A 26,847-nucleotide genomic window follows, 5' to 3' on the forward strand; every position below is an offset into this window, starting at 1 on the left:
TAGGATCACATCTTTCGTCATAGCCGAGCCCTCCCCGACCTCCCAGACTATCCAGGAGGGTAGCAGGGAACAGCCCTATCACCCTCCAGATATAAAATCCCTCTACTGTGTCCCAGCCAGCATGACTCTGCTCTTCCAGGAGTCTGGCCACAAGTGAGTTTTTGGAGAGCAGCCCTCCTCTGCCTGCTTGGTGCTCTGGCCATAGATCCTCTCCAGCTGCGTAGCTTTCTTCTGGGACTGGCAGAATGTGCTCTGCCCCGTCCTCTCTTTCTCTCACGTCCAGCTTCCAGCCTCCTTCCCCTGGGAAGCGTCTCTGAACAAATGAGAGTAGTCCTCTCCCTTTTCTACCTGTAACTACTCTGCACACAGTCCTGCTCACGTCAGTCAGGAAAGGGAAGAAAATAGAGGTCAGAGAGCCCAGGAAAGCAGCCTGCCTAGCAGAGAGCGAGTCTTGGTGTCCACAGTTTATCTCCTGGCACAGCAGGAACTAACCACCCCCCCCCCCCCCGGTCATTTCTGACCTAGGAAGGGGAGCATTCTCGAGGGCAGTGAGGTCCGGACGATCATCATCAACTATGTCAAGAGAAATGACCTCGTTGATGCGGACAACAAAAAGTGAGTGGGTGTGGAGTTCTGCTGGAGATTAGTCCGTGACGACGCACTCTTGCACACCCCTGTGGAGGATGTCTGCACTGGAGGGGAACGGGGGAAAGCACAGCCGTTTGGACCAGTGGTTTCTGAGCCAGAGGCTGTGGACACACCTCGAGTTGTTGTCTGGTGCTCAGATCCACATGTGCTGTCAGCACTGACTATATAAAGCCTGAGTTCGTATCAGCTCATATATATCCACTGCTGGTTTTCCAATGCATGTGCTATTGTGAGGAATAAAATGCAAACTTAGAAAAATTTTACCGAAGTCCTTGTGGCTTTTTGGTGTTCTCTGTTTTCTTAGTAAGTGGATACAAAAGATAAACTACTAAATGAAGAACATTCCGTTACTTTTTTTTTTTTTCCAGAAGATATCCCCATGATCAGAGAGTTGGAAACTGTTGGCCTAATCATGATGAGTTAGCAGAACTGAGCCAGGGATCCCATCACCCCCTCCCCTCTACCGCCTGCATTACCCTTGTTCTAGGAAAACCTTCCATACGTCCCATCCACAGGGTACACTGCTTCATGGACTGTGGTCCCTGAATTGGTTCTAATGGTTCTGGATGACAACAAAGGACATACAAGAGATGAATCCTGAGATGGCCCTGGGGTCAGTAGGGGCGGGAGTGGCATTTCTTTATTATCTCTTCTTTCCCTTCAGTCTCGTGAAATTGGATCCCATCCTATGTGACTGCATCTTAGAGAAAAACGAACAGCACACAGTCATGAAGCTTCCATGGGACAGTCTCCTGACCAGGTAGTGGGGAATGGCAGTCCCTCTCCAGTGTTTCCCCCCACCCTCCCCTGAATGTCCATCACATTGAACTGTAAAGTTGTCACTGTCTTAGTCTTTGATTTTTCTTTCCATAATTCAACTGATAATCGTCTACATGAACACAGTTTTGGTGATTTTGATGTGGAAGTTCCTTGGAATGATTTGAGCCAACACAATATAGAAGAGAACCTAAGGGGCACCTGGGTGGCTCAGTCAGTTAAGCATCCGACTTCAGCTCAGGTCATAATCTCACGGCTCATGGGTTCGAGCCCCTCATCGGGCTCTGTCTGGAGCCTGCTTCGGATTCTCTGTCTCTCTCTCTCTCTTCTCTCTCTGCCCCTTCCCCGCTCTCACTCTGTATCTCTCTCTCTCTCTCTCTCTCTCTCTCAAAATTAAACATTAAAAAATTTAAAAAAAAAGAGAGAACTTAAAAGGGAGAAAGAAGAACAATGAATTAAAATTAAGAACTTCAGAAAGATTTAGAAGCAAAAAGAAGGCTGGGAGAAATTGTCTTAAAGTCTTCAAAAGAAAGATTCTTATTCTTTGTTCTTGTTCCACAGATCAAAACTGAAAATTATGTACATCAGGAGTTTGCAAACTACAGCCCATGAGCCAGATCTGACCCGCTACCTGTATTTTTTGGAATACAGCCACACCCATTTGTTTATGTATTGTCTGTCAGTTGCTTTTATGCTACCATGGCAGAGTTGACTGGTTGCACAGACCCTGTGGCCTTAAGGCGTAGAATATTTACCATTGGGCCCTTCATAGAAAAAGTTGGTCAGTCCCAGTGTATAGGATAACAAGAGAAAATCTGGTTAGATAGAAGGTGGACACTGTTTGTGGTAAAGGAGTTCTCTAAAAGATTCATTGGAACACGTCACAAATGTGAAGCAGCACTTCAGCACACTGGGTACAGGAGAGTCTTGAGACGGAGTAAACTCCACAAGGCAGCCTGGACAGATTTTCAGAAGGCCAGGCTGCTGGACAGTTTTCAGGGGTTCAGGTCACTGATGATCCCTTCCCTGAATCCATGGGCCTTGACTTTGGCCATGCTCTGGGGATCTTTAAAGAATATTGGAGTTTCTGATGTAATTGGTCTTGGGTGCAGCTCCTTGGGTGAGGTCGGTGATTCTGAGTGCAGCCCAGGGCAGACCACTGCCTGCAAATTGGCTCACATCCAGCTGCCCGCTCGTAGCGGGGAATGAGGAGATAGCTTCTGTTGGCTTTACCAGTCTATAGCTTATGAACTCCTGTTTCAGATGTTTGGAAAAATTGCAGCCTGTGTATCAAGTGACTTTTCCAGGACAAGAGCCCATTGTGAAGAAAGGCAGAATCTGCCCAATTGACATCACCCTAGCACAGAGAGCATCTAATAAAAAGGTAAATTTTAAAAGACACAATGTTGGAAGATGGTGATTTAATGTCCCTGCTATAAGTTTTATTCTCTACAATGTGATTAGAGGATTTTAGATTGGCACACCACAAAGATAGTTAATGAAAGACCCATGCTTGCTTAAGTGGGCTGGGCCTTATAGAAAACAGGTGATGCTGCCCCCTCACTCCCTCCCTCTGGGATTTTGTGCTGGGAAACTCGCTAGAGCCTAGTTCCAAAGGTAAACAAGATTTTATTTTTATTTTTCTCTTAGACCTGTCATGGGCTTTCAGCTCTCATTGTTACTTCTTGGGCCTTGCTCAGTGAAAATAGCTTGTAAAGAAGTGTGTTTAGCCTGGCAACAGACACATAGGAAACAAATTCTGTCTGTCCTCAAGTGTATGAAAAGCTGTTCTTGGGAAAAGGAGTGCACTCATTCTGAGATGCCTTGAGAAGACAAGTAGGAATACTGGGTGGAAATCCCAAGAAGACATACTTGGGTTCAGAATAAAGAACTTTCTAATGTATGGTTATAAGAGTGGGCTTTGGCATTAGGAACATGTGGGTTCAAATGTGGCTTTTGCCTTGCTGCTTGACGTTGAGAAAGTTAATGGTTTTTTGCCTGAGTTTACTAATGTGAAAAATGGTGATAATGCCTACCTTATAAGGCACCGTGAGGACCAGATGAAGGAATATACATGCGTGAAGCACTTAGAATTGTGCTTGACATATAAGCAGTGAATGAGAACCGGTAATGATAACCTCAATAATAATTAGCAATAGGCACTATTTCTCGAGTGTGTAGTTATGTGCCAGACTCTGTACTAAGCAGTTTCTATGTATGTAGGTTTTCTCCACTATTTGTTTGTTTATTATTGTTTTTAAATAATTCATTGTCAAATTGGTTAACATGCAGTGTGTACAGCATGCTCTTGGTTTTGAGGGTAGATTCCCGTGGTTCATCGCTTACTTACAGCACCCAGTGCTCATCCCAACAAGTGCCCTCCTCAATGCCCATCACCCATTTTCCCCTCTCTCCCACCCTCCTATAAACCCTCATTTTGTTCTCTGTATTCAAGAGTCTCTGATGGTTTGCCTCTTTCACTCTCTGTAACTATTTTTTTTCCCCTTCCCTTCCCTCATGGTCTTCTGTTAAGTTTCTCAAATTCCACACATGAGTGAAAACATACGATATCTGTCTTTCTCTGACTTAATTCACTTAGCATGATATCTTCGAGTTCTATCCATGTTGCTGCAAATGGCAGGATTTCATTCTTTCTTATTGCCAAGTAGTATTCCATTGTATATATAAACTACATCTTCTTTATTCATTCGTAAGTTGATGGACATTTAGGCTCTATCCATAATTTGGCTATTATTGATAGCCCTGCTATAAACATTGGGGTACATGTGCCCTTATGAATCAGCACTTCTGTATCCTTTGGATAAATTCCTAGCAGTGCTATTGCTGGGTCATAGGGTAGATCTATTTTTAATTTTTTGAGGAACTTCCACACTTTTCCAGAGCGGCTGCACCAGTTTGCATTCCCACCAACAGTGCAAGAGGGTTCCCGTTTCTCCACATTCTCACCAACATCTGTTGTTTCCTGAGTTGTTAATTTTAGCCATTCTGACTGGTGTGAGGTGGTACCTCAGTGTGGTTTTGATTTGTATTTGCCCGATGATGAGTGACGTCGAGCATCTTTTCATGTTTCTGTTGGCTATCTGGATGCCTTCTTTGGAAAAAATGTCTATTCATGTCTTCTGCCCATTTCTTCACTAGATTATTTGTTTTTCAGGTGTTGAGTTTGGTAAATTCTTTACAGATTTTGGATACTAGCCCTTTATCCGATATGTCATTTGCAAATATCTTTTCCCATTCCGTTGGTTGCCTTTTCTTTTTGTTGATTGTTTCCTTTGCAGTGCAGAAGCTTTTTAACTTGATGAGGTCCCAAAGTTCATTTTTACTTTTAATTCCCTTGCCTTTGGACATGTGTCAAGCAAGAAATTGCTGTGGCTGAGATCAAAGAGGTTGTTGGCTGTTTTCTCCTATAGAGTTTTGATGGTTGCCTGTCTCACATTTAGGTCTTTCATCCATTTTGAGTTTATTTTTGTGAATGGTGTAAGAAAGTGGTCCAGGTTCATTCTTCTGCATGTCGCTGTCCAGTTCTCCCAGCACCATTTGCTACAGAGACTGTCTTTTTTCCATTGGATACTCTTTCCTGCTTTGTCAAAGATTAGTTGCCTATACATTTGTTAATCCAATTCTGGGTTCTCTATTGTGTTCCATTGGTCTATGTGTCTGTTTTTGTGCCAATACCATACTGTCTTGATGATTACAGCTTTGTAGTAGAGGCTAAAGTCTGGGATTGTGATGCCTCCTGCTTTGGTTTTCTTTTTCAATATTACTTTGGCTATTCGGGGTCTTTTGTCGTTCCATACAAATTTTAGGATTGTTTGTTCTAGCTTCGAGAGGAATGCTGGTGCAATTTTGATTGGGATTGCACTGAATGTGCAGATTGCTTTGGGTAGTATTCATGTTTTAACAATATTTGTTCTTCCAATCCATGAGCTGGAATGTTTTCCCATTTCTTTGTGTCTTCTTCAATCCCCACTATTTAAAGTGGAGCACTCCTCTGAATTCTATTGTAACCTGAAAGGGTTGTAAAGCAAAAAAAGCAATTACCGTGAATTTATATGGAAAAAATTTTGAGTGTTCCTGGACCCCCAAAATAACTTCTTTTAGGCTTTTCTGATACCTCAGGACACATCTTGCTAACAAATACATAGAATAGATGGAGATAAGGCCCAGATGCTCACAAAGTTCAAAGCTCTGGTGGCTGAGTGTAGTTCCGGGGAAGGAGTGACCGGGGTGTTCTTGCTGCTCGGTGCCTGCTGCCTCTGTGAGGGCTCCCAGAAGACCAATGCCGAATGCTATTTTCCCTTTTCACATTTTTTTTTTTTTACAAAAGCGAAAACCCTGTGGATTTGAATCAGCAAAAACAGGTACTAATGTAGGACTTTTCATAAGAGCCAAGTGGCATACCGTGTACTCTGAAAAATCAGGGAATGCTTGTATTAACTTATTTAAACATTAAGTTTTAATATTGATGATTGCAGTTAGAATTGTCCAAAATTAAAATTGGTGCTTTGCAAAATAGGGAGTTATTGTCTCTGGAGGTCCACAAGCAAAGATTGGGCAACCACTTGGGGGAAGATGTAGCCAGGAGTTCATGCATCAGATGGGGGTGCCGAAATAGGTGTGACCTCTGATGTCTTATCAATTCTGAGATTCTCTGGGGCTGGAGTCCCTTGACAGGCCTGGGTTATTTGGAACCTGTAACTTTATCGAGAGCAGCCCTCCCCAGCCCACTCCTGATGGTAACATACTCGACCATCTCTCTCTAGTCACAAATAATGCGAGAGAACTTGTTTCAAAAAGAGAGAATTGTGATTTTAAGTGTTGATGTTCTTTTTATATCTCAAAATGATATATATGTCATTTGTGAAGTTGATGAATAATAGAAAAATGTAATGTGTTCCTGATGAAATGCTTGATATTAAGGAATTATTGTCCATTCATTTTTAGGTGTGATGATGGTTTTGTCTTTGTCTTTGAAAGAACCCTTATCTTTTAGAGATACGTACAAAAGCATTTGTAGATAAAATGATCTGATGTGCAGGAGGATTTGCTTTAAAGTAATATGGACAGGGGTCTAGGTGAATCGAGGTTGGTCCTGAGTTGGTAATTGTTGCAGCCAGTGATGGGAACATAGGAGCTCAGTAATCAGTTCTACTTTTATTTATGTTTTTAACTCTTCATAATAAAAGAACTTAAAAAGAATTTTTTTTAATCTTTATTTATTTTTGAGAGAGAGAGAGACAGAGTGTGAGCAGAGGAGGGGCAGAGAGAGGGAGACACAGAATCCGAAGACAGCTCTGAGCTGTCAGCACAGAGCCTGACACGGGGCTCGAACTCACAAAAGCAAGTTCATGACCTGAGCTGAAGTTGGACACTTAACTGGCTGAGCCACCCAGGTGCCCCATAAAAGAACTTTTTAAAAAGTTCCCACATGTTACATGTGGGACAGAGAGTATTCCATTAAGTATATATATTGGATGGGATAGAAAGAAACAATAAGCATAAAAATAAAAGTACCACGTGGAGGAAAAGGTACCGTGGGTGTGGGGATGGTGAACATAGAGGGTGGAGAGCTGCGGAGGCTCCAGAAGCCTCCGTGAAGGGGAGGGCCTGTGTTTGCACCTGCCATCAGTCTTCTGTCCCCACAGGTGACTGTGGTCCGGAACTTGGAGGCCTATGGCCTGGACCCGTGTTCAGTGGCCGCCATCCTCCAGCAGCGATGCCAGGCTAGTGCGACCGTCACACCTGCCCCTGGGGCCAAGGACAGCCTGCAGGTCCAGATCCAGGGAAACCAGGTCCATCACCTCAGCCGCCTGTTGCTTGGTGAGCATCCCCTCTGAAGGAGCAGAAATCTTCCCACCAATTCAACTCACGCCAGTCGTCATAATCTTTGTGGCCATATGGTTCTTGGCCAGCAAGAGTTGGAGCTAATACTTGAGCCAGATCCTTTGCCCTGCCCCCCCACCCGGCCCCCCAAATTCAGAGCTCTCTCCACCATGCTCTCGGAGTAGTTTTCTTCCTGGTTCTCCCTTTTATAAAACATTTTTTGAGCATCCAGACCGGGCTAGGTACTTTGCTGGGCTTCATGCAGGCATGATCTCTCTTAATCTGACGATGCTGCAGAACTGTTTCTGTTTTGCAGATGAGGAAACTGAGCTTCAGAGAGATTCAGTACCTTGCCCTGAGATACTCAGTTGTTTGGTGTTGTAGCCCAGCTCTGAACTTTGGTTTGTCACACTGTAGAGCCTGAGTTCTTTCTACCACGTCTGGGGCATCCAGCCTCCAGTTTGTCCTCAGTTCACGCCATATCTGTCTGAGTCAGCTTTCTAAAACAAACGAGATCGCATCACTCTCCTGTAAAAACTCCTTATGCCTTGTCACTGCCTTCAGAATAAGTTCCTCCACTCAGTAAATAAGACCCTCCCAGTCCAGATCATCTTCCCCTCGGGGTCTCTGGCAGCTCTCTCCCCCACCCCTGGGCCTCTGCCATGCTGCCGCCCTTGCTGTTCCCCAGATGTGCCAGGCACATTCACACTTGGTGCTTTTGTCTCTGTTCCCTTGCCTGGTGCGCCCACCCTCCCACAGCCCACATCTGCCCAACCACATCTGGGCTCATTGGCCCAGCTTAGGGGTCAAACAAAGCCTGTCTTAGAGCAGCCCCACTTTTTTCCTGTCCTTAAATTAGCATTTAAGAAATTGCCAATGTATCACTTTCCAGTTGTGTTTATGTTTCTGGTTAGCATCTGCAACTTGGCCAATTTTTCCTAATATTAGCGCTCTGCTAGACGGAGCAACTTAAGTCAGAGACCTTGCCTTCATCCTTTTCGTGCTCAGGGCCTGGCATAGTAAATGCTCAATAAGCAAATGTATTTTAGGGCTTAAGGCAGGACCCTGTAGCTAACTTTTGGAGTTGACCCCTTTAAGTGAAGAATTCCTATCTGAGATACTAAGAAGAAATACAGAGGAAAATAGCCAAGCACATGACTAAACACAGATGCATACATTCTGTCTCATGAGAAAATTATAAATGCCTCAAGTATACCCTAGAAAGTGGCTATCAGTGTGAAAATTGCTAAAATACACGTTTCAGCCATGAGGTATAAGGATAAATGGTCCATCCCAGACCGCTTCCCAGAGGAGCTAGGTTTGAGCTGGGTATAGAAGAAGCGGTCACATGATGGAAGTTGATTGAACGGAAGTTCACAACAGAAATGAGCACACAGTGGGGTGAGAGGGCGGGGAGGTAGCTGTGCCGGTGGGTCAGCCCATGGGGGTGGGGGGCCAAGGGCAGGAGGTGGCAGGGAGGGAGCGGGAGAAGAGCGAGCTTGGAGTTTCTGCTTTTTGGATTGTAGAAGAGTATCAGCTTCCTCGGAAACACATCCAAGGCCTCGAAAAGGCCCCCAAACCTGGCAAGAAGAAGTAACAGACTCTTGTTTCATGCGGACGATCCAGTGGAAATCAAGCTCTGGGCTGGTAATTTATATGAGCATTTTCAGCTTTTACAAATGAAACAATATAATTCTTTACCAAAATAAATTTTTATTCTAATCTAAATCTGATTTCCCTCTTGTTTCCTCCACTTAGCTAAAATGTTGTAGTAAAATTTTCAAGTCATACGCCAATTTAATTGTTTTCTTAATATTTATTTATTTTTGAGAGAGAGAGCACGAGCAGAGGAGAGGCAGAGAGAGAGAGGGAGACACAGAATCTGAAGCAGGCTCCAGGCTCTGAGCTGTCAGCAGAGAGCCCAACGTGGAGCTCGAACTTGCAAACCGCAAGATCATGAGCTAAGCTGAAATTGAGAATCAGATACTTAACTGACTGCGCCACCCAGGTGCCCCAGTCATACGCCAATTTAAATTGACATAAGAGGTTGTTGTGGAGTCCCTTTTCTATACATGTGATTTCAGTGGGTTTAGTGCCTTTCCTGCTTTCAAGGCCAGATGGCCCATCCAAAGCTCAGGCAGGTAGGGACTTCCAGTGTTTTAAAGCCCCTCTAAGCAAATAGTCCACAGCCTCTTGCCCAAAAATAGTCCCTTCACATCTGTAAAGGGTTAGTCGCATAGAAGCAGAACTCAGCTGTTCTCTGCCATGGAGCAAGGCAAAAGAAGAAAGTCTTGGCCCTAAGTTGCAGCAACATTTGGGCTAGATAAAAATAAATCCTAAAAGCACATGGGTTTCTCAACAATAGCGACTTCTTCCCCAGCGCTGGCACGCTGCCACTGGTGATGGTAGATTGTGATGTGGCTGCAGCATGACGGCCTTGTCACAGGGAAGAGTCTTATCCAACAAATGCTTTCTTCAGCCCTGAACTTAACTGGGGACTCATGGAAGAGGTCTTTAGTTGGTCTTCAGAGGATCTGTGAACTCCCTGAAATGGTACACAAGATTTTTTTGTATGATCCTTTTCCTAAGAGAGGTTATCATGCTTTTGCCACATTCCCAGCAGGATCACTGCCAAAAAGGTTCAGAACCACCACGCTGGTCCGGAAGTCACTTCTGTGACCAAAGCTCTCCTTGTACAAAAGGAAGGAACGAGAGCGAGAGCGGAGCTGAGAGTCCTTTGGTTTTACCATCAAAAAACAATTAGAGTTCAATTTACTTCTTTCTTTCCTTTCTCATCTCACTGTTTGTTTTTTTTTTAATTGAGATAAGAAAGACTTGAACATATGCAAATATTTGCAAATTACCCATCTGGGGCTGGAAAGGAAGAAAGGGATATGAAAGTGCGTGTGTGACACCACCTACCTTTCATTATTAGACCCAGAATAATAGTGCTAGTCACTTGTGACTTGCTGTAGGTAAACCCCTTAATTTTACTAATCCTCTCTCTGCCAGCACGGGCATATGGGATCGAGGAAGGGATTTTGGAAATTGACCCCAAACGAGGTCCTATTACAACAAAACCTTTGGACAGACAGTTTGATCTGAGGGAGTATGGTGTGAATAGTAGTGATGAAATATGGTCCTTATATGCATACAGATAACATGTAGTACTTTATAAGGTTCTTTCACAAACATGATTTGCTTTGCACAGTCTTGGTGGGATTGGAGGCTCAGAGAGGTTGTGTCTTGCCTTGTTGATCTCTGTTAAAGACACAAAGCCAGTAAGCAGTGAGGGTGGGTCTAAAATGAACATCCACTTCTAACTGTGATTTAACCTAGAATTCTGCTAGGACAGTCCTGTCAGGACGTGTGCTTTGGTTTTTCCAGTAATGATGACACATTTGCATTAGGTCATCTTCCCTTTCCCCCTGGTGAACGCCACAGATACATACATGTAAGAAGGCTGGGGAAGGTTAGGCTGTTTAATGAATTGGGGTTTTGTTTGTTGGTTTGTTTGTTTGTTTTTCCTATGTGCTAAGCCAAACACTATCGAGGTCAAATCCATAACTTTGAACTTATTAATCCCATGCTGTTACCAGATGAATTTCAGTGAAAAGCAGAAACTGGTTCATGTCTAGGTTTTGGCAAAGTTACTGAAAGACATACTTCTTGGCGGTCTAGATGAACAAATGTTACAGATGTGCCCCATTCTTGGGTAACTTTAAGAACGTCTATTGGATACAGTGTTCTCTCCTCCAGGGAGATAGGGAGTGAGCTGGCTGTCACCACTGGAAGGCAGGCAGGAATCTCTCTTAACAACTTTATGTGGTTGCTTCTGTGATTACAGAGCTGTTTCTCTGGCGGAAGTTAGATAATGCTAATATGAAAGGGTCTTTTTACTCACCTCATTTGCCCTCCTCCAGGTGAGCTGATCTTAAACTCTCAGAGGCACGTCCTATCTGCCTTATTTATTTATTTTTGGTTTATTCATTTTTTGATAGAGACAGAATGTGAGTGGGAGAGGGGCAGAGAGAGGGGGAGACACAGAATCTGAAACGGGCTCCAGGCTCCGAACTGACAGCACAGAGCCTGATGGCGGGGCTCGAACCCACGGACCATGAGATCATGACCTGAGCTGAAGTCGGACGCTTAACCGACTGAGCCACCCAGGCGCCCATATCTGCCTTATTTTTAAATAATTCGAGAAATAGAAGAATCCTTGTCCACATCAGTAGTCTGTCCTCATGTTTAATCACCTTTAGCTCCAGAAAGCTCCCTCCTCTCTTCTCACTCAGGATCCCCTTCTGTAGCACATCCCCTTTCCCCTCCTGCTCTGGGGGTGTGCAGGACAGCCGGTCACCGGGGCAACACCCTCTGGCCCATGCGTCCCGTCCGTTTTCTCCAGATTATCTGAAGAGCAGCCTTCACTCCTCTGTTCGCTGGCAAAAGGGAATGTGACTCTGCCAAGAAGCGCGTGCCCTTCCCTGTTCCCACCCTCTCTCCCAGCTCCCAGTTTCCCGGAGATGGTGAAGGCCAAAGGTGTCTCCAGTCTGAATCCTTTTTGCAACAAGCTTTTATTACTTTTTTTTAAACCCATCTAAGAAAGACACTTAAAAAGAAAATATCCTCAAGACAAACACGTACACACTGGGCAACACAAGGGTAGAAGGCACTACCAGCAGTCATACCCACCTCTGGGGGGAAGGGATAATTCACACAGACTATGTTCCGAGGCTCGGGACTCGGCACGGGTCCTGGGTCTAACTGTGCTTTAGATAAAGTCGGAATTTTCCCATAATCTTATTTCATAAACACCCCTATCTCTGTATATATAGCTATATGCCCTTACGTATATATGGACGTGACTTTTTTTTCCTTCTCAAAAATAAAATGGCCACCCCATCAGCGGGAGGCCCTCAGCAGCATTCACAGTGGCTGCAGCAGGAGCCGTGCCTTCCATTAATGTTACAGACATGCAGCATGAAGGAAAAAGGGGCTCTCTACCCACTCCCTTTAATATACAGCAGGGAGAGATTTCTTAAGGGAGGGAAGCGATAAGGCTGAGCAGGAGATGGCAGATAACCAGGGTGTGGGGAGCGGTGGGGGGGGGGTCTCAAAAATCTTGAGCTGCTAGCTCGTCTTCTGCAGCTTTGAAGACGACAGACACAGTTTGGATGACAAGGGGTCAGCATTCCTTCTGGGATCAGGGGCAGTGAGGATGCAGCAAGGGTCAGGGAGGGGACTTCTGAGGCTACACAAGCTGGGGCTCAACCTGACCCAAGCAGGACCTGGGAAGGCAGAGGAGCGAAGAAGTGATCTCTGAGAGGCTGGATGGGAAAACCGGTTTGTCCCTGCTTTGGAAGTTAAAAGTCCTTCTCCCTCCGCACTGGAGTGTCTTCGCAGTCCTGGCTACTCGCTTCAGTTGTTTGGCTAGTTCATTTTTAAGTTTGCACCTGAACGGGGAGCCAGTACAGATGTAAGTTAGGAATCTGACCCACCCTGTCCCTGCGGTTGACATCACTTCTTGGGCGTCAAAGCCCAGGATCTCAGATGGGAAGGTCTTTGACTCTTGCACCAGCCTTGGAGGGAGGGCTCTCCTGCCTTGCCCCCCACACCGCCGTGGGCCACTTCCTGGCAGGAGCAAGCCGGCAGTAGAGCATCAAGCAAATGCACCCTGCTCCTCTCTCTGAAAACAAAAAGGCACTGAGGTCAGCGGGAAGCCAGCCCACAGGCTCACTGAGCGCAGTGCCACGGGCGGGCCGGGCTTCAGAACACAAAAGGACTCCCCTGGTGGCTGAGCTGGAGGTTCCCCGGTCTGTAGTCAAGGCGCCTCCTCTGACAGCACCTGAGCCCTGGCGGAAGCAGACAGGCCGTGCTGCAGCCCAAGGGGGACAGCAAGGCAGCCAGGCCCTCCCCAGCTCGCTAGCTGGGGGAAGGCCAAAGGCAAGTTGGACACACTTCTCTGTGACGTCTCTCGGCTTTCTCAGACCGCCTGATTTCCATTCTCACAGGAGACATTCAAAATGGTGAATGGTTGGTTTCCCTTTGGTGGAAACACATGATGATGATGGCAATGTCAAATTCAAAACTGTAACTTAAAAACAAACACTTGTCTGTTCACGACAAAGACGTGACTGTCACACTTGCGCAGATAACATATGCCTTTGGGTTTACGTGCTTGGACTCTTGAGCGATGAGGGCCAGGGCGGGCTGCGGCTTCTCCGGAAGCCTCCGAGCCGGCCTCAGGCTTTGGTGCTCCCTACCTGAGCATCTGGGGCCAGTGGCTTTATAACCTTCCCTTGAGCATGAACAATGGGCACATTGGGGCAGTGAGGAAACAGTCCTTTTACGAGCATTATCCTGCTTTCCAGGGCTCAGCTCAGATCTGCTAGAGGAATATGCTACAATTTTTGACTCATAAATAAAGGTCTGTGGGCGGCAAATACGAGAGAAACTGAAGAAGAATAAAAGCCAGAGAAAGAACATAACAGCTCTAAAACCTTTCTTCTTTCCTTTGCCGGCTGGTGCGAACAATTGCGGTTCGGTGATGACAGAGGCAGCCGGTTGGCCTCCGGGAGGATCACCCAGGACTGAGGCTGCTCTGTCCCCCATCCCCCTCCTCAGCAGCGAGCGGCAGGCAGCGCCTGGCCCGCGTGCACCTGCGCCCCTCAGAGGTTTCGTGCCACATCTGGAACTGCCAGGTGGGCACAAATGCACCCGCCAGAGGTGTCCTGAGAAAAAGTGTCTGTTGCAAAATAATAATCATAAAAATAAATCCGCGGGCACCAGAAGAGGAAGCAGGACCGGTTACCCAGGTTTGCCCTGGGATTCTCTTAAGGCCTCCTCCAGTTTCTGCCTAAACTTGTCATACTTCTTCTGCACTTGTTGGATTTTGTCCTGCTCCTCTTTTTCCAGGATCGTGAGGAAGTTCTGGAGCTCAGGGATGGAGAAGGCGTCCCACTGCGAGGCACGAGGGAGATGGGGGAGAAACAGAACAGGAGACAGGTCAGAAGCTGCACGACCTGAGGGGCCCACGCTGCCTCCCCGGTTCACACGGTTCACACACGGTTTGCACCGAATAGGCAAGTGCAGTGGATAAAGCTTGGGTTTCCCTTGTCATACCAGCCACCAAATTTCAAATCCTGGCATCTCATGACCAAGATGTACCAGTCCATGTGCGGTGTTTTATTTGGAAAATCAACCGTCTTCCATTTTCTCTGTAGCAGCTGAGATCTGTTCAGATCTCAGATGCTAGAGCCGCCCGGGGCCCATGCTGGCCTCTCTAGCTGTCTGCTGTGGGGCGATGAGCGACAGGTTCTCAACGTGCAGACCCCCAAGAGGCAGATGGAGCTGGACTCAGCCCCCGGAGACTGTGTTTCAGCCTGACTCCACCATGGGATCTTGCGCACATCACTGCGCCCTTCTCAGCCTGCTTGTTCATTTGCCACAGGCTTAGGGTCTCCACCTCCCTTGGCTGGCAGAGCAGATAATGAGGTAACATAACCTGTAAAGCTCTGTAGAGCCCGGTTGGCCCAGGCCTGCCCCGATGGGACCTGGCCTCCCGGGACGGAAGGCAAGCGTCACTGCTCTCAGGCTGACCCAGGAGCAGAGCCCCCGCCCCACTGTGGAGCCAGGGGTTTTGACTCCTAAGCTCTTTTGAGCACAAAAGAATATTCAGGTTTATCTAGTTTAATCCCCACATTGCATAACTGAGGAGACCGAAGCCCACAGAGGGAAGGTGGTAGAGCTACTGGGACAGAGCTGCAGCAGCAGAACCGGAATTAGAGCCCTGTCTCTGAACTCCCAGGCCCGTGAGCTTTGCACCAGGCCTGCAGCGTTCAGACGTTTTCAGCAGAGTACTTTTTCCGAAAATCTGACTCCAGTGTGTAAGTCAGATGGAAGCCCAGCTGCCTGACTGAAGCAGGGAGAGGGGACAGAGCCCTAACACCTGCCTAGATGCCCCGAATCTCCACGGTGACCCCTAACCCTAGGCCTCCACTGAACACAGTGTGCCAAACGCCGAGGATGCTCCCCCGCCCTCGGCCACTCCTCCGTGACTCCAACTCCCAAGTATCCCAGGCCGCGCAGGGCGCCAGCCTGATTTCACCCTAGTTCGTGCCACCACACTGCACTCTGATGAACTCCCCTTTGAGGAAGGAGGTCCGTTTTTAAGAGCCAGGAAGAGACGCACGGCTCAGTGTGTGTGGCATGGAGCTTGCTGGGCCTCAGGCCATCCTGGAGCAAAACCAACCTGGGCCCGGACACAGGAGCTTCCCAGTGCCCCTCCACCCTGGGTGTTCAGAAATAAAGCCCATGAAATCCTTTCTTTCCACAGACCTTGCCAGACACAGGCGCTGACTTGCATCCCCCAGGATGCTTACAATCCTGGCTTTGGACACTGAACCTCCTTGGCCCAGCACTTACCCCGGCTCTTTCTCAGCCCATTTTCTCAGCTGCCTCCACAGGGCCCCCAGCTATGCTGGGTAGGGAGGATGACGCCCACGAGGGCGCCCCATCCAGTGTGCCCTGAGGGCTGGGTTTGTGCAACCAGCAAAGGGGCCCAGACCTACCTCCACCTCTCCAGTTTCATTCTCCTTGAGCACAAAGCTGAGGACGTCATTGTCAGGCCCAGCCAGCAAGCGCAGGTACAGGGGGCAATCAGCGATAGAGAGTTTCTGGAAGAGCACTGCAAACCAAGAGAGGGAGTTAGGGGCTCATCGGAGGTGGGGAGGAGGACAGACCCGGAAATAAGACGCAGGGTGATTATAACTGGAAGTAGCCAACCTTCCAACCTAATGAAATGAACTTGATGAGAAGACATAGGGAGTGACCTTTTATTTTTGGTGTCTGCTGAGAGTTGGAAACTTGTTTCCACTTGCATCACCTCCCAAAAGATTAGCAGTGGCAGGCGGGTGCTCTCCCATTCCACAGATCAGGAAGTGGGAGCCCAGGGTGTGGGTTTCCTGCAGTCATGTATAAAGTGAGGGGCACCGAGAGCAGGCGCGTGCTCCCCGTCCAGCTCTCTGCCCAGTGTGGCCCTTCCACGTGGCTGGAGTGCAGTGCCCAGAGGAAGCCCAGTCCTCCCACCCAAGTCTGGCAGGGGTTCAGTGGGAGAGGTGGTTTCTGGCCGGGACCTTGCTCTCTCATACCTTGCCCGTCCTTGTGTATCCGCTTAAAAAGTGCAAACTTCTGGGGATTGTCCACAACCATGAACTTCTTGAGCAGCCCCTGGATGACCTCACTGACCGTGGTGGTGCTACTGATGTGCAGCTGCTTGATGGCATCCAGAGGAAGATAGAAGGACGTCCGCTTGTCCGTGGTGGCCGCCAGGTTCACTTCCTTGATGGCATCGTAGATGGACTGGGGCCGGATCCCCGCAGGCACGGTCACTGGCCGCCGAAGTTTCAAATGCACTTTGATGAAACCCGTGTAGGTGCCATCTTCACTCTGAGGAAGAAGGTGGGGGGTGCCCCATGGGTCAGCTCCGGTCTGACTTGCATGATCCTAGCCGCCACTCTGGCCCACTGCCCTGGATCGGGGGCAGGGGGTGGGGTGGTTGCAGAGGCCTTTCCTAATAACAGTGCTATCCCAGTCAGCCCCCCACCTGTCTCCCCGAGTTCCTTCCCATCTCTGCTGACCTGGAGGTGCTGGAGGGCAGAGACACTGTCCCCCTGCCAGCCCCGCATCGGGCCAAGAGAAGGCACGCAGTATCCAGCAACCAGGGGGACACGAGGAGCTGCCGTGGCTTTCGCTCTGGGGGCTCAGGCTCCCTGTCCCAATCCCCTGCCTTTGGTGAGTCCCCACTCCTGGGAGGCAGGGTCTGGAGAGTCCTCTCTAGTTTGCCCCTCCAAACCAGGGAGGAGCAGGAAGGCTCTGTAAAGAGGCCCCTGGAGAACCAGCCCACTGGATTTCCTCCTGTATTTCTTTCCAAACCAGCAGCCTGCAAGACTTAACGCCCAGGTCCACCGGAGACTGGATTTTCTAGCGTGCCCTCTGGCCGAAGCCCCCAGAGCCAGTTGCTACCAGCCTCCAGCAGGGGGCAGCGTTCTTCTACCTTCTCCTCCCCTTCCCTTCCCACTGAAGATGGCCTTCGCTAGCCTGGCACAGAGTCGGTGCCTCCCTGCTCAGAGCGCTGCACAGTCCAAGGAAGCCTCCTGAGACGCAGGCTGTAACGGTACAACAACCAAGAGGGAGAGGACGAGGAGCTGCGAACCGCCCTTGTGAGGCCTTCCTGAGGGTGGAGCAGTACCAGGTCACTCTATGTTACTTAAATCTCAGGACAGCTTCGACAAGTGGGCACCAATATCTCTTTCACACTGAAGCTCAGGGACGTTAAGAAGGTTCCCAAAGCGAAAAGTGGGAAGAGCCAGAGACGGATTTGGATCTTATTCTAAAGCCCATTCTTCCCTGCAGCCCCGGGGGTGGGTCCCTGACCGCCTGGGTTCTCAGCCTTGCACAAGCCCCCAGGCCTGGGGTAAGGGGAGGGGCCTCAGAAGGGCCGCCCCAGAACCTAGAGGGGGAGCAGGGGAGCCCAAGTGGCCGGGGGCGTGGCCGGGGTCGTGGATGGGGGCGGGCGCGACGCACCAGCTTCATGCCCAGGCAGTTCTTCTCCCGGGTATTGTAGCTGTCAATCTTCTGCTTGATCTCCTGCAGTGTGGGCGGGCGCTGCGTCTCCTCCGGGGGTTTACAGACATTCTGGAACACAGAAGTGAGAGTGGGCACACAGTGGATGAGAAAGGGTAGGACCACACCCTCCCAAAGGCCTCCCTGACCAAGCATAGGGAGCACCAGCCCCACGGGGTAAAAACTAATTCCATGGGCTCACGGTGAGAACAATCAGAGGTCAAATTCCAGCGGTGCCACTGCCTAGCCGGGCCAGCCCTGGGGAAATAGCTCTAAACCTCAGTCTCCTCACCTGTGAAATGGGAACAATAACTACCCTTCAGGCTTGCTGTGAGACTAATATGAACATGCCCAGCACATGGGCACCGACCACAAATCTGGTGAATCAGCAGAGCAGCATTGGCTCACAGAGGGTTGCTATGGAAAACATAGCCTTTAGATGCTAAGGGAGATGCAGAGAAATGCAAGCCGGGGTCCATCTCCTCAAGGAAGTAACAATAGAGCTGGAGAGAAAGGAATGTACACACAGTCCCAGCATATGCTGATGGGAAGGACAGTAATTTACCCAGACCCAGGGGACCAAGGGCACGTGAGCATCAGTTCAGGCCCCACATCACCAGCCACGGAATTTTGCACATAATTAAGTCAGTTCAGCTGATCCTTGAACAATACAGGTTTGAACTGCATGGATCCACTTATACACCAATTCTTTTTCGATAAATACAGTCCAGCGCTGTAAATGTATTTTCTCTCCCTTATGATTTTCTTCATAACATTTTCTTTTCTCTAGCTCACTTTATTGTAAGAATGCAGTGTATAATACACATAACATACAAAACTGAGTTAATCGACTGTTCGTGTTATTGGTAAGGTTTCCCGTCAACAGTAGGCTATCAGTGGTGAAGGTTTGGGGATGTCAAAAGTTATACTCAGATTTTTTATTGTGCAGGGGGGTCAGCGCCCCCAACCCTGACGTTGCTCAGGGGTGAACTGTATATATTTGTCAAACAAATGAGTGAACCAGAAAGGGACAGGGGGCTGTCCTTCTACAATAATTGAAAGAATCAGCCTCCTCTCCTGGAGCATGGGGACAACCAACATGTTCTCAGCACCCCCTCTGTGGTGAGAACTTGGCATGCACGGTCTCTTCATCCTCATGAACCAGAACTCTGTGAGATGGAGTTTATTACCTACATTTTACAAGTGAGACAACCAGGACTAAGGAGTTCAGTAAGTTGCCTAGAGCCCTGTCCATATGTGCAGAACTGAGAGGAAATTCCCGGGCTGTTCTGTTGAGTCCTTCCCAAGGGCTCCCCTGGTGCCCTCTCCCCCTAGGGAAGGGTAAGGGAAGAACAAAACTGAAGAAGAAGCTGGGGGTCAGTGTCCTTCACGCTGTGGAGGGGGTTCAGGGGTGAATTCTGGGGTCTCGGCAACTCTGTCCCTCGTTATTTCCCTGCATTTCTCCCAACCTCCCTGCCGCCCAGCTTCTCAATCTTGTCTCCATGCTGCCTGTGTGTGGCCCGGAGTGCAGGAGCCATGGTTTGGGAAAAACCCACCCAGAACTCGCCTGATTTTAGAAATCTAGCAGACTCAACGCGGATCAAGATTCTCCTTTGGCAAATGAGGAAACAGGCCCAGAGAGGCGGAGCGTCTGTGTTCTCCTGGCTGCCTCCCTGACACCACCCTTCAGGGGTGTGGTTTGGTGGGGGAACTTCACACCCACCCTGTCACGGCAACACCACCCAGTTGAACACTATGGGCGCCCCCAACAGAGCCCGCCCTGGCTGTCCTCCCTCCAGCAGGCTGTCCATGGAGATTGGGCACACCCAGCAGGATGCCCTCACTTCCTCCTCCTGCTTTCCCACCCCCCTCCCCGGGGCCGATAACATGTTCTGTGGCTGCTGTGGTGAGCTGGCGTGGCGCCCACCCCCGCCCCTCTGCATGGAGATAAGCCCACACCCCTTTTCCATCGCAGCATCTTCCCTTGGCTTGTCTGCTCCCCCCTGTACTATTCCTCAGGGGTCCTGAAAATAACAGCATTGTGCTATGTGCTTTCACATACCTTCTCTCACATACCACCTACGCTACTCCCATTTTACAGATTATAAAACTGAGGCTTAGAGGGGTTAAGGAACAGATCTGTGGTCCCACTGCTAGTAAGCAGCTGAGTAGGGCCTGGAGAGCAGAGCCCATCTAAATCTGCAGCCCATGTTCTTCTCGATTCACCACCTGGCCACTCTAGGCAGCTTCTGCCACTCCCATAATGCCCGCTGAAATTCCACCCCTCCAGGCTGGGGTGTGCAGCTGTTAAACTGAGGCCTATAAACTATGGGACCTGTGAAACATTCATCCAAGGTGTATCTGATGAGTGGGCCAGGCCCCAGAGGCATCAGGACCCACGGGCACCGCAACACCTGCGAAGACGTCAAGGAGGGACTTCTCATCCCGCAAGTGGGATGTAGCTGCCAGGAGGCAGGACCCACCCTTTTCCTACGTGGCCGCTCAGGCTCTTGAACTGGACCTTGATCCCATCGAAGACCACCCAAGGGGGAGCACAGGCCAGGGCATCTCCTGTTTGCTTGAGGTAAGTAGCAGGTGATACGAGCCTCACAGAGTGTCTTCATTCACTGTCAATTCATTAACCCAGCTCCTCAAACGGAGCTCCTGATTCCTCATCCATTCCCACAGTTAGTTCCTGGAGACACACACTGCCCCAGAAACCCTCCCAACCCTCCCCACGGCGGGGCTCACCCCTACGGGGCCACGTGTGCCTGGCGGAGGCTCAGCCCTGGGAGCTTCCGGCCAGAAAGACCAGTCATCTGGTTACTACCATGTGCTCCCCCCTTTCCAGCCGTGAAGCACGCAGGCTGTCCCCTCCTCAGGAGTTCACAGCTTTCTCAAACTTGTCTACAAAAAAAAAAAAAAAGTTAAATGATGGAAAGCAAACCCTCGAAGCTCCTGAAAGATCTCCTCTCATAGCTTCCAACTGGCTACAGCCATTTCCCTGTCAGAAAAGGCAGCTGTGTCACAGCTTGCAAAAGCCGATTGTCCCGGGCTTGGGTCTGTACACAGCAAGAGGCAGGGCTACTGTGACTGAAGGTTTCTTCTTCTTCCTGTTCCCCTTTCCTTCAGCAGATAACCCATCTATCCGCCCCCTTTCCCGCCACAAACCTGGGGAAGTGACGCAAGCAGCCGAGGTCACCCCTTCCAGGACTGATGCAAAAGACAGGCATCCTGGTCTCCCCGCCCCGTCGGAAGTGCCAGGAACCCTGTGTGGCCAACACGTGGAGTCCCCCAGCCTGGTGTGTCAGCACCTGGGGCCGCTATGCCTGCCGCCCAGACTGCATCTGCCAGACGAGATCTGACCCATGGATTGGAGGAAGCACCTGCCAAAGCAGGCCAGCCAGCGAGCCAGCCAGCCACAGCCACGGGAGCTCACTAATCCCTTCCTTCCCAGGGATGATACAGAAGCGAGGCCAGTGGTTCTTTCTTTCCTTTTTTTTTTTTTAATTTTTTTAATGTTTATTTATTTATTTTGAGAGAGAGAGAAAGTGCAAGCAAGGGAGGGGGCAGAGAGAGATGGAGAGAATCCCAAGCAGGCTCTGCACTGTCAGCCCAGAGCCTGATGTGGGGGTCCGAACCCACAAACCATGAGATCATGACCTGAGCCAAAATCAGGAGTCAGATGCTCAACCGACGGAGCCACACCCAGGTGCCCCTAGGCCCATGGTTCTTAAATTTGGCTACACACGGAATCATCTAGGGGATCTCTAAAAACACTGGGCTCCATCCTGGAGATTCTGATTTATGGCCTGGGGTCCAGCCTGGGCAGAGGGTCCAGCCTGGGGTCCAGCCTGGGCAGAGGTAATTCTGATGTTCAGCAATGTTTGAGAAGAACTGGTATAGACCCCTCGCAGCCCATTTCAGATCCTAAGGGTCGCCATCCAGCAGCAGAATTAACACTTGGCCACCTACAGATGTTCACTGCCCGGAGGTTTACCTAAAAGGAAGTATCTGCTCTGTGAACAAGGTCAATAATACAGTAATCTTCAGAGGGTAAGGCAAAGACCTCAATTTCTATTCACCTGCCAGATTTTCAAGTCCTCAAAGTGAAAGATTTGTTTCCGTTCACGGGTACAAAGCTAGAAACCACGCAGCTAGCGTTTTGTCTCCTAGGTTAGCCCAAGATGGAGACAGAACGGGAACTCACTCTGATTGAACGAATACCGGCATCGGCCTGCGAGGTGTCCCTCGTAGGGGGTTTACACATCTCGGTGCATCTGGCATGGAATTCATCCGCTCTGATTAAGCCGCTGGCATCGGTGGCAGATGGTTTAGCTGCTCCCGATGCAGCTGGCACATCCAAGACACTGGTGAAAAATAGGTTTGTGCTCCCACATCCTAAGCTATGGAAAGGGCTGCGTTGCCTCTCAGGGCTCAAGTTTATTAGGGTACAGCCACGTGAAGAGGCTAGCTGCTAGGGGTCAGAACAGAAATGCTCCCCCGAGAGAGTGATCCTCAAACTTTTCTATTAAAATATCACAGGGGCGCGTGGGTGGCTCAGTCGGTTGAGCGTCGGACTCTTGGTTTCGGCTCAGGTCGTGATCTCACAGTTTCGTGAGTTCAAGCCCCATGTTGAGCTCTGCGCTGACAGCTCAGAGCCTGGAGCCTGCTTTGGATTCTGTGTCTCCCGCTCTCTCTGTCCCTCCCCCATTGGCTCTCTCTCTCTCTCTCAAAAATAAATAAACATTAGAAAATATTATCCTTAACATCAAAGTTAAGAGGACCATCCCTGTGGTCTGGGGCCTGTCTCAGAGCAGATTTACCTGAAGTTGAATTTTACTTTAAGAAGAAACCCAGGGGTGCGTGGGTGGCTCAGTTGGTTAAGGGTCTGACTCTTGATTTCGGCTTAGGTCATGACCTTGTGGTTCATGAGTTCAAGCCCCCCATCAGGTTCCGTGCTGACAGTGCACAGCCTGCTTGGGATTCTCTCTCTCTCCCTCTATCTCTCTGCCCCCTCCCATGCTTTCTCTCTCTCTCTGTCTCTGTCTCTCTCAAAAATAAGTAAAAAAATAAAACTTAAAAAAAAAAAAAGAAACCCAAACATTGGTTAACTCTGCATTCTTTTTTTATTAAAGTTTTTTTTTAATTTATTTATTTTGAGAGAGACAAAGAGAGCATGAGCGGGGGAGGGGCAGAGAGAGAATCCCAAGCAGGCTTTGTGCTGTTGGCACAAAGCCCCACCTGGGGCTTGAACTCAGGAACCATGAGATCGTGACCTGAGCCAAAATCAAGAGTCAGACACCTAACCGACTGAGCAACCCGGGTGCCTCTAACTGCGTTCTAATCAATGACACATGTCTTGATTTTGGTCACTGGGGAAGAAGAGGCTCTGAGTGAGTCCTGTGGCTTCCAGTATCCCCAAGTGGACACAGGGCAGCCCGTCCAAGCCCCAGCAACAAGGGGGCCCCAGGGTGAGCAGTGAGCTGAGGAGAATCAGATACATTCTGATACATCAGCTACCTTCATGCCGTTTTTTTCTTGACCCGAATCACACAAACTTCATTTCTGCCAAAAATTTCACTCTCCCTCTTGTTAAACTCCTCAGCCTCTTCTCCCTTCATGATGTTTTCATCGTATTGCTCCCATCTGCCCACCTGAGGTCCTTCAACCTGCCCCGGCCTCTCTGACCACTCCTGCCTTGAATGATGGTGATGATGACCATCCCTTATTTTATTTATTTACCAGCTACGTATGCCAGGCAGCACTCTGATCACTTGGCATGTGTTAGTTCACTTCATCCTCCCCACAAATGCATGGGAATGCCCATTTCACAGATGAGGAAACTGAGCACCAGCAAGGTTAAAGCGAACCCACACCTAAAGCTAGCACTATTCCATCTGGCACTTCAATACTCATCTACTTATATCAACCTCCAAGTAGACTATCTCTCTATCTTGAGTTGTCTTCTCAGCTAGAGTGAATTTTCTTAATGACCTACACCATGCTTCTATTTATTCTCTGTGCCCAGCGGCACCAAGCATGAAATGGATAATAGGTACTTGCTCAAGAACCTTCAATGGCTCCTTATTGCCTACAAGGAGTAGGGGGAAAGATCTTATTTCTCCCTAGGAATTACAGAGCAATGAGCCTTGGATTTCAGTGTAGACTGAGTTCTGTAAGAGAAGCACCCATACCTGTCTTATCCATCACGGCATCCCAGAGCCTAGATGCAGCTCGGAACAAGTAGAGGCTGAGGAAATACCTGCAGGATGGACAGGAGCATGCATTTGGGTTCTGATCCCCATTACTAACTAAGTGATCTTGAGGAAATCCGATAACCTCCTTAAGCCTCAGCTTTATCTGTCAATTTGAAATACAAATCCTTTATTGCCTGATAGGATCCGTGCCAAGGCAAGACCAAATGAGATAATGGGTGCAAAAACCGTTTTGGAAATTATCAAACCCATCCAAAGGCACATATGGTTACGGTCATCCCAGGCTTACAAAGTCCTACCCCTATGAGCCAGTCTCATTTCTCATTTTCCTTGAGCACTTAATCAGGCTTGACCACCATGCCATAGAGTTTGTTGGCTCTGGTGGCTGGCAAACTTTTTCTGCAGAGGGCCAGGTAGTAAATACTGTAGGTTTTGCTGGCCATACAGTTTTTGTTGTAACTACTTAACTCTGCCACTGTAGCACAAAGCAGCCGCAGGACAAGCATGGCTATGTTTCAATAAAACTTTATTTATGGCATCCGGTGCATGAGCAGTAGTTTGCTCACCTCTGCTCTACACCATTGGGCGGTTCCTCCTGCTTAGAATACACAGCTCCCATCTCCCCTGGTGCCATCGCCCATGGCGGTGTCCTCACTCTCCACTCTCCTACCATAGGAGATCTCCGACATTTTCATTCCCAATTGGAGGAGGCATATACAGGTTTGTACCGGATGCTGCCTTTCTTCCGAATGATACTCTTGCCGACAGCCATGTACTTCCTGTGTTTCCTCACACCCCTGGTCCTCACTCTCACTTAATGGACATGTTGTGCAAGTGGGCAAAGGCTTCATCGCTTCATTGGAGTTGTGCTTACTGTCTTTCTGTCTCCCATGAGGAGGCAACAGGCTGGCTGAGGAAGGGATGCCCGTGGGCAGCAGGGCTCACGCACTGGCTCGGGGACTGACTCCCAAACCCCAGCCCCGTGGCCCCGAAGCCTCAGACTCCTGTCGTCGCCAAGCTGCAAATTACCACATGCCACGGGCCTCTGCAGCTGCTGGCTGACAAATCCACTACTACAAGGACCACGGAGGTGTCTTCACAGCCTGTGCGGCTGCATTTGGATCTAATTATATGCTGCCTTTTATTGTTTAATTATTATTTCACATGTGTTAATCCCATCTTCCCAATTAGATGCTCCCTGGAGGGAGACAGACCTGATGTCTGATGATGGTGCTTCTGTCCTACCCCTTGCAAGGCTCCGCAGAGCTCCGCGGTGACCTCCGAGGAGGAGGCAAGGAGAGGGTGGAGTAGACTGGGTGGCGCCCGGCCCAGGGCCCCGCCACGGGCTGCAGTCAGGCCCAGGGCATGTCCCGCTGACCGGCACCCCGAGAGGCTGATGCCAAGGCAGGGCCGCAAGGGCCGCGGGCTTTGGCTGGCTGGCCAGCCCCGTGGCTCAGCTCTTTACGGCTTCCTGGTAGGAACCAGTGCAATACCGTCATGACCGACGGCCTCCGGCAAGTCACTTCCCCTCTCGGGGCCTCAGTTTCCTCATCTGTGAAATCACGAAGTGAGACCCCTTTGCAGCTCTACATTGGAGGGTGGCTTCTTTCGTCACTGCTTCCTCTTCTATTTCAGAGAGCTGGGGGTGGGGGTGGGGCCCCCTCGGAGGACGGCTGGGCTTGCCCGAAATGCAGTGGTAATGACGGTCGTAAGACGGTATGAGAACGCGTCTCACCTCTACAGCCTTACTTGTCTCACCACTGGCCACTTGCTTTCTCTACTTGTCTGTAAGTCACCGTGTGAGCCAAACTCAAGTAGCTTTATACCTTCCTAACTCACACAACCCAAGGAAACAAAACAAAAACTATCCCGGAAGCCATTCACCATGAGTCTTTGCCACACTTCCTCTTTCTCAGCTCTTAGCAAATCTGCCAGCAGCCACTCTCTCGCCCCTTGGAAACCAACCCCAGGCCTATGTCGGGAGAGGGGAGAGCCTCGGCGAGGCCTTCCTGCATGAGAAGGACATCTGTGGACACCTCGCACCTACCCTGCCGCCCAACAGCGGCACGGACCCCACACACCTGATGTTTCTGTTAAGGCTGTCCTGAATAGGAATCTTAGAGGAAAGGGGCAGACACCCCTCTGCCTGGGCTGGGAACGCCCTGCTCAAAGCCCAGACCACATTCAAGGCTCATTGGTCCCTTGGTGACAGCCTCAACCAGATGGGAAAGAGGAAGCCCCACAGGGTCTCACCACAGGGCCCCCTTCCAGGTCGCAGATGGTCCGTGTTCTGGAATGATTGTCCCAGCCTCACCCTGGGCAGTGAAGGGGTTGATTCCCCCAGATCCTTCCATAGAGCTGTCCAATGTCCCAGAAGTAAAAGGACTGGAAACTCCTGAACTGTGTTCTCCAGTAGGTTATTCCCATCAGAAGGAAGGGGCGGGCTTCATCACGGAGCCAATCCCTACAAGCAGAGCCATGCAGAATTTGAGCGGCTCTGGGGAGGGCGGGGGAGGTAGAGGAGCAGGAAATAAAAAGGGGGTGGGACATGAGAAACTGGAAAGAGACTGAAGTCCCCAAAGACAAAACTGTAGAGCAGATGGTCAATGCAGACAGTCAGTCAACAGTAACTGATTGAGTTGCCCATGGGGTGGGGAGTGTGAAAGGCACCTTGGGACACGAAAGCGGCCGGCCACGGCCCCCGTCCTGGGGAGCGCACAGGCTATCCGCGGAGGGA

At 49.5% G+C, this 26,847-nt stretch overlaps 2 protein-coding genes across 3 annotated transcripts in view; one reads left to right on the forward strand and one right to left on the reverse strand.

Annotated features, from left to right (window-relative positions):
* Positions 1-8,997, forward strand: part of EIF2D (eukaryotic translation initiation factor 2D) — a 28,477-nt gene extending 19,480 nt beyond the window's left edge. The window contains exons 10-15 of the mRNA XM_047076579.1: positions 4-153; positions 526-615; positions 1,313-1,408; positions 2,689-2,809; positions 7,092-7,266; positions 8,796-8,997. Of these exons, the coding sequence (XP_046932535.1) occupies positions 4-153; positions 526-615; positions 1,313-1,408; positions 2,689-2,809; positions 7,092-7,266; positions 8,796-8,866 (703 nt within the window). The 3' untranslated portion in view covers positions 8,867-8,997. The remainder of the gene's footprint in view (positions 1-3; positions 154-525; positions 616-1,312; positions 1,409-2,688; positions 2,810-7,091; positions 7,267-8,795) is intronic.
* A 2,827-nt stretch (positions 8,998-11,824) lies between these two features.
* Positions 11,825-26,847, reverse strand: part of RASSF5 (Ras association domain family member 5) — a 67,388-nt gene continuing 52,365 nt past the window's right edge. For both annotated transcript variants that reach the window (XM_047076580.1, XM_047076581.1), the window contains 4 exons: positions 17,854-17,964; positions 16,419-16,716; positions 15,840-15,955; positions 11,825-14,229 (listed from right to left, as the gene is read on the reverse strand). In XM_047076580.1, the coding sequence (XP_046932536.1) occupies positions 14,077-14,229; positions 15,840-15,955; positions 16,419-16,716; positions 17,854-17,964 (678 nt within the window). In that variant the 3' untranslated portion in view covers positions 11,825-14,076. The remainder of the gene's footprint in view (positions 14,230-15,839; positions 15,956-16,418; positions 16,717-17,853; positions 17,965-26,847) is intronic.

Source organism: Lynx rufus, unplaced genomic scaffold (assembly GCF_022079265.1).
Source record: "Lynx rufus isolate CCGP_SWC_20201006 ecotype Redwood Valley unplaced genomic scaffold, mLynRuf1.p SCAF_15, whole genome shotgun sequence".
Taxonomy (NCBI): domain Eukaryota; kingdom Metazoa; phylum Chordata; class Mammalia; order Carnivora; family Felidae; genus Lynx; species Lynx rufus.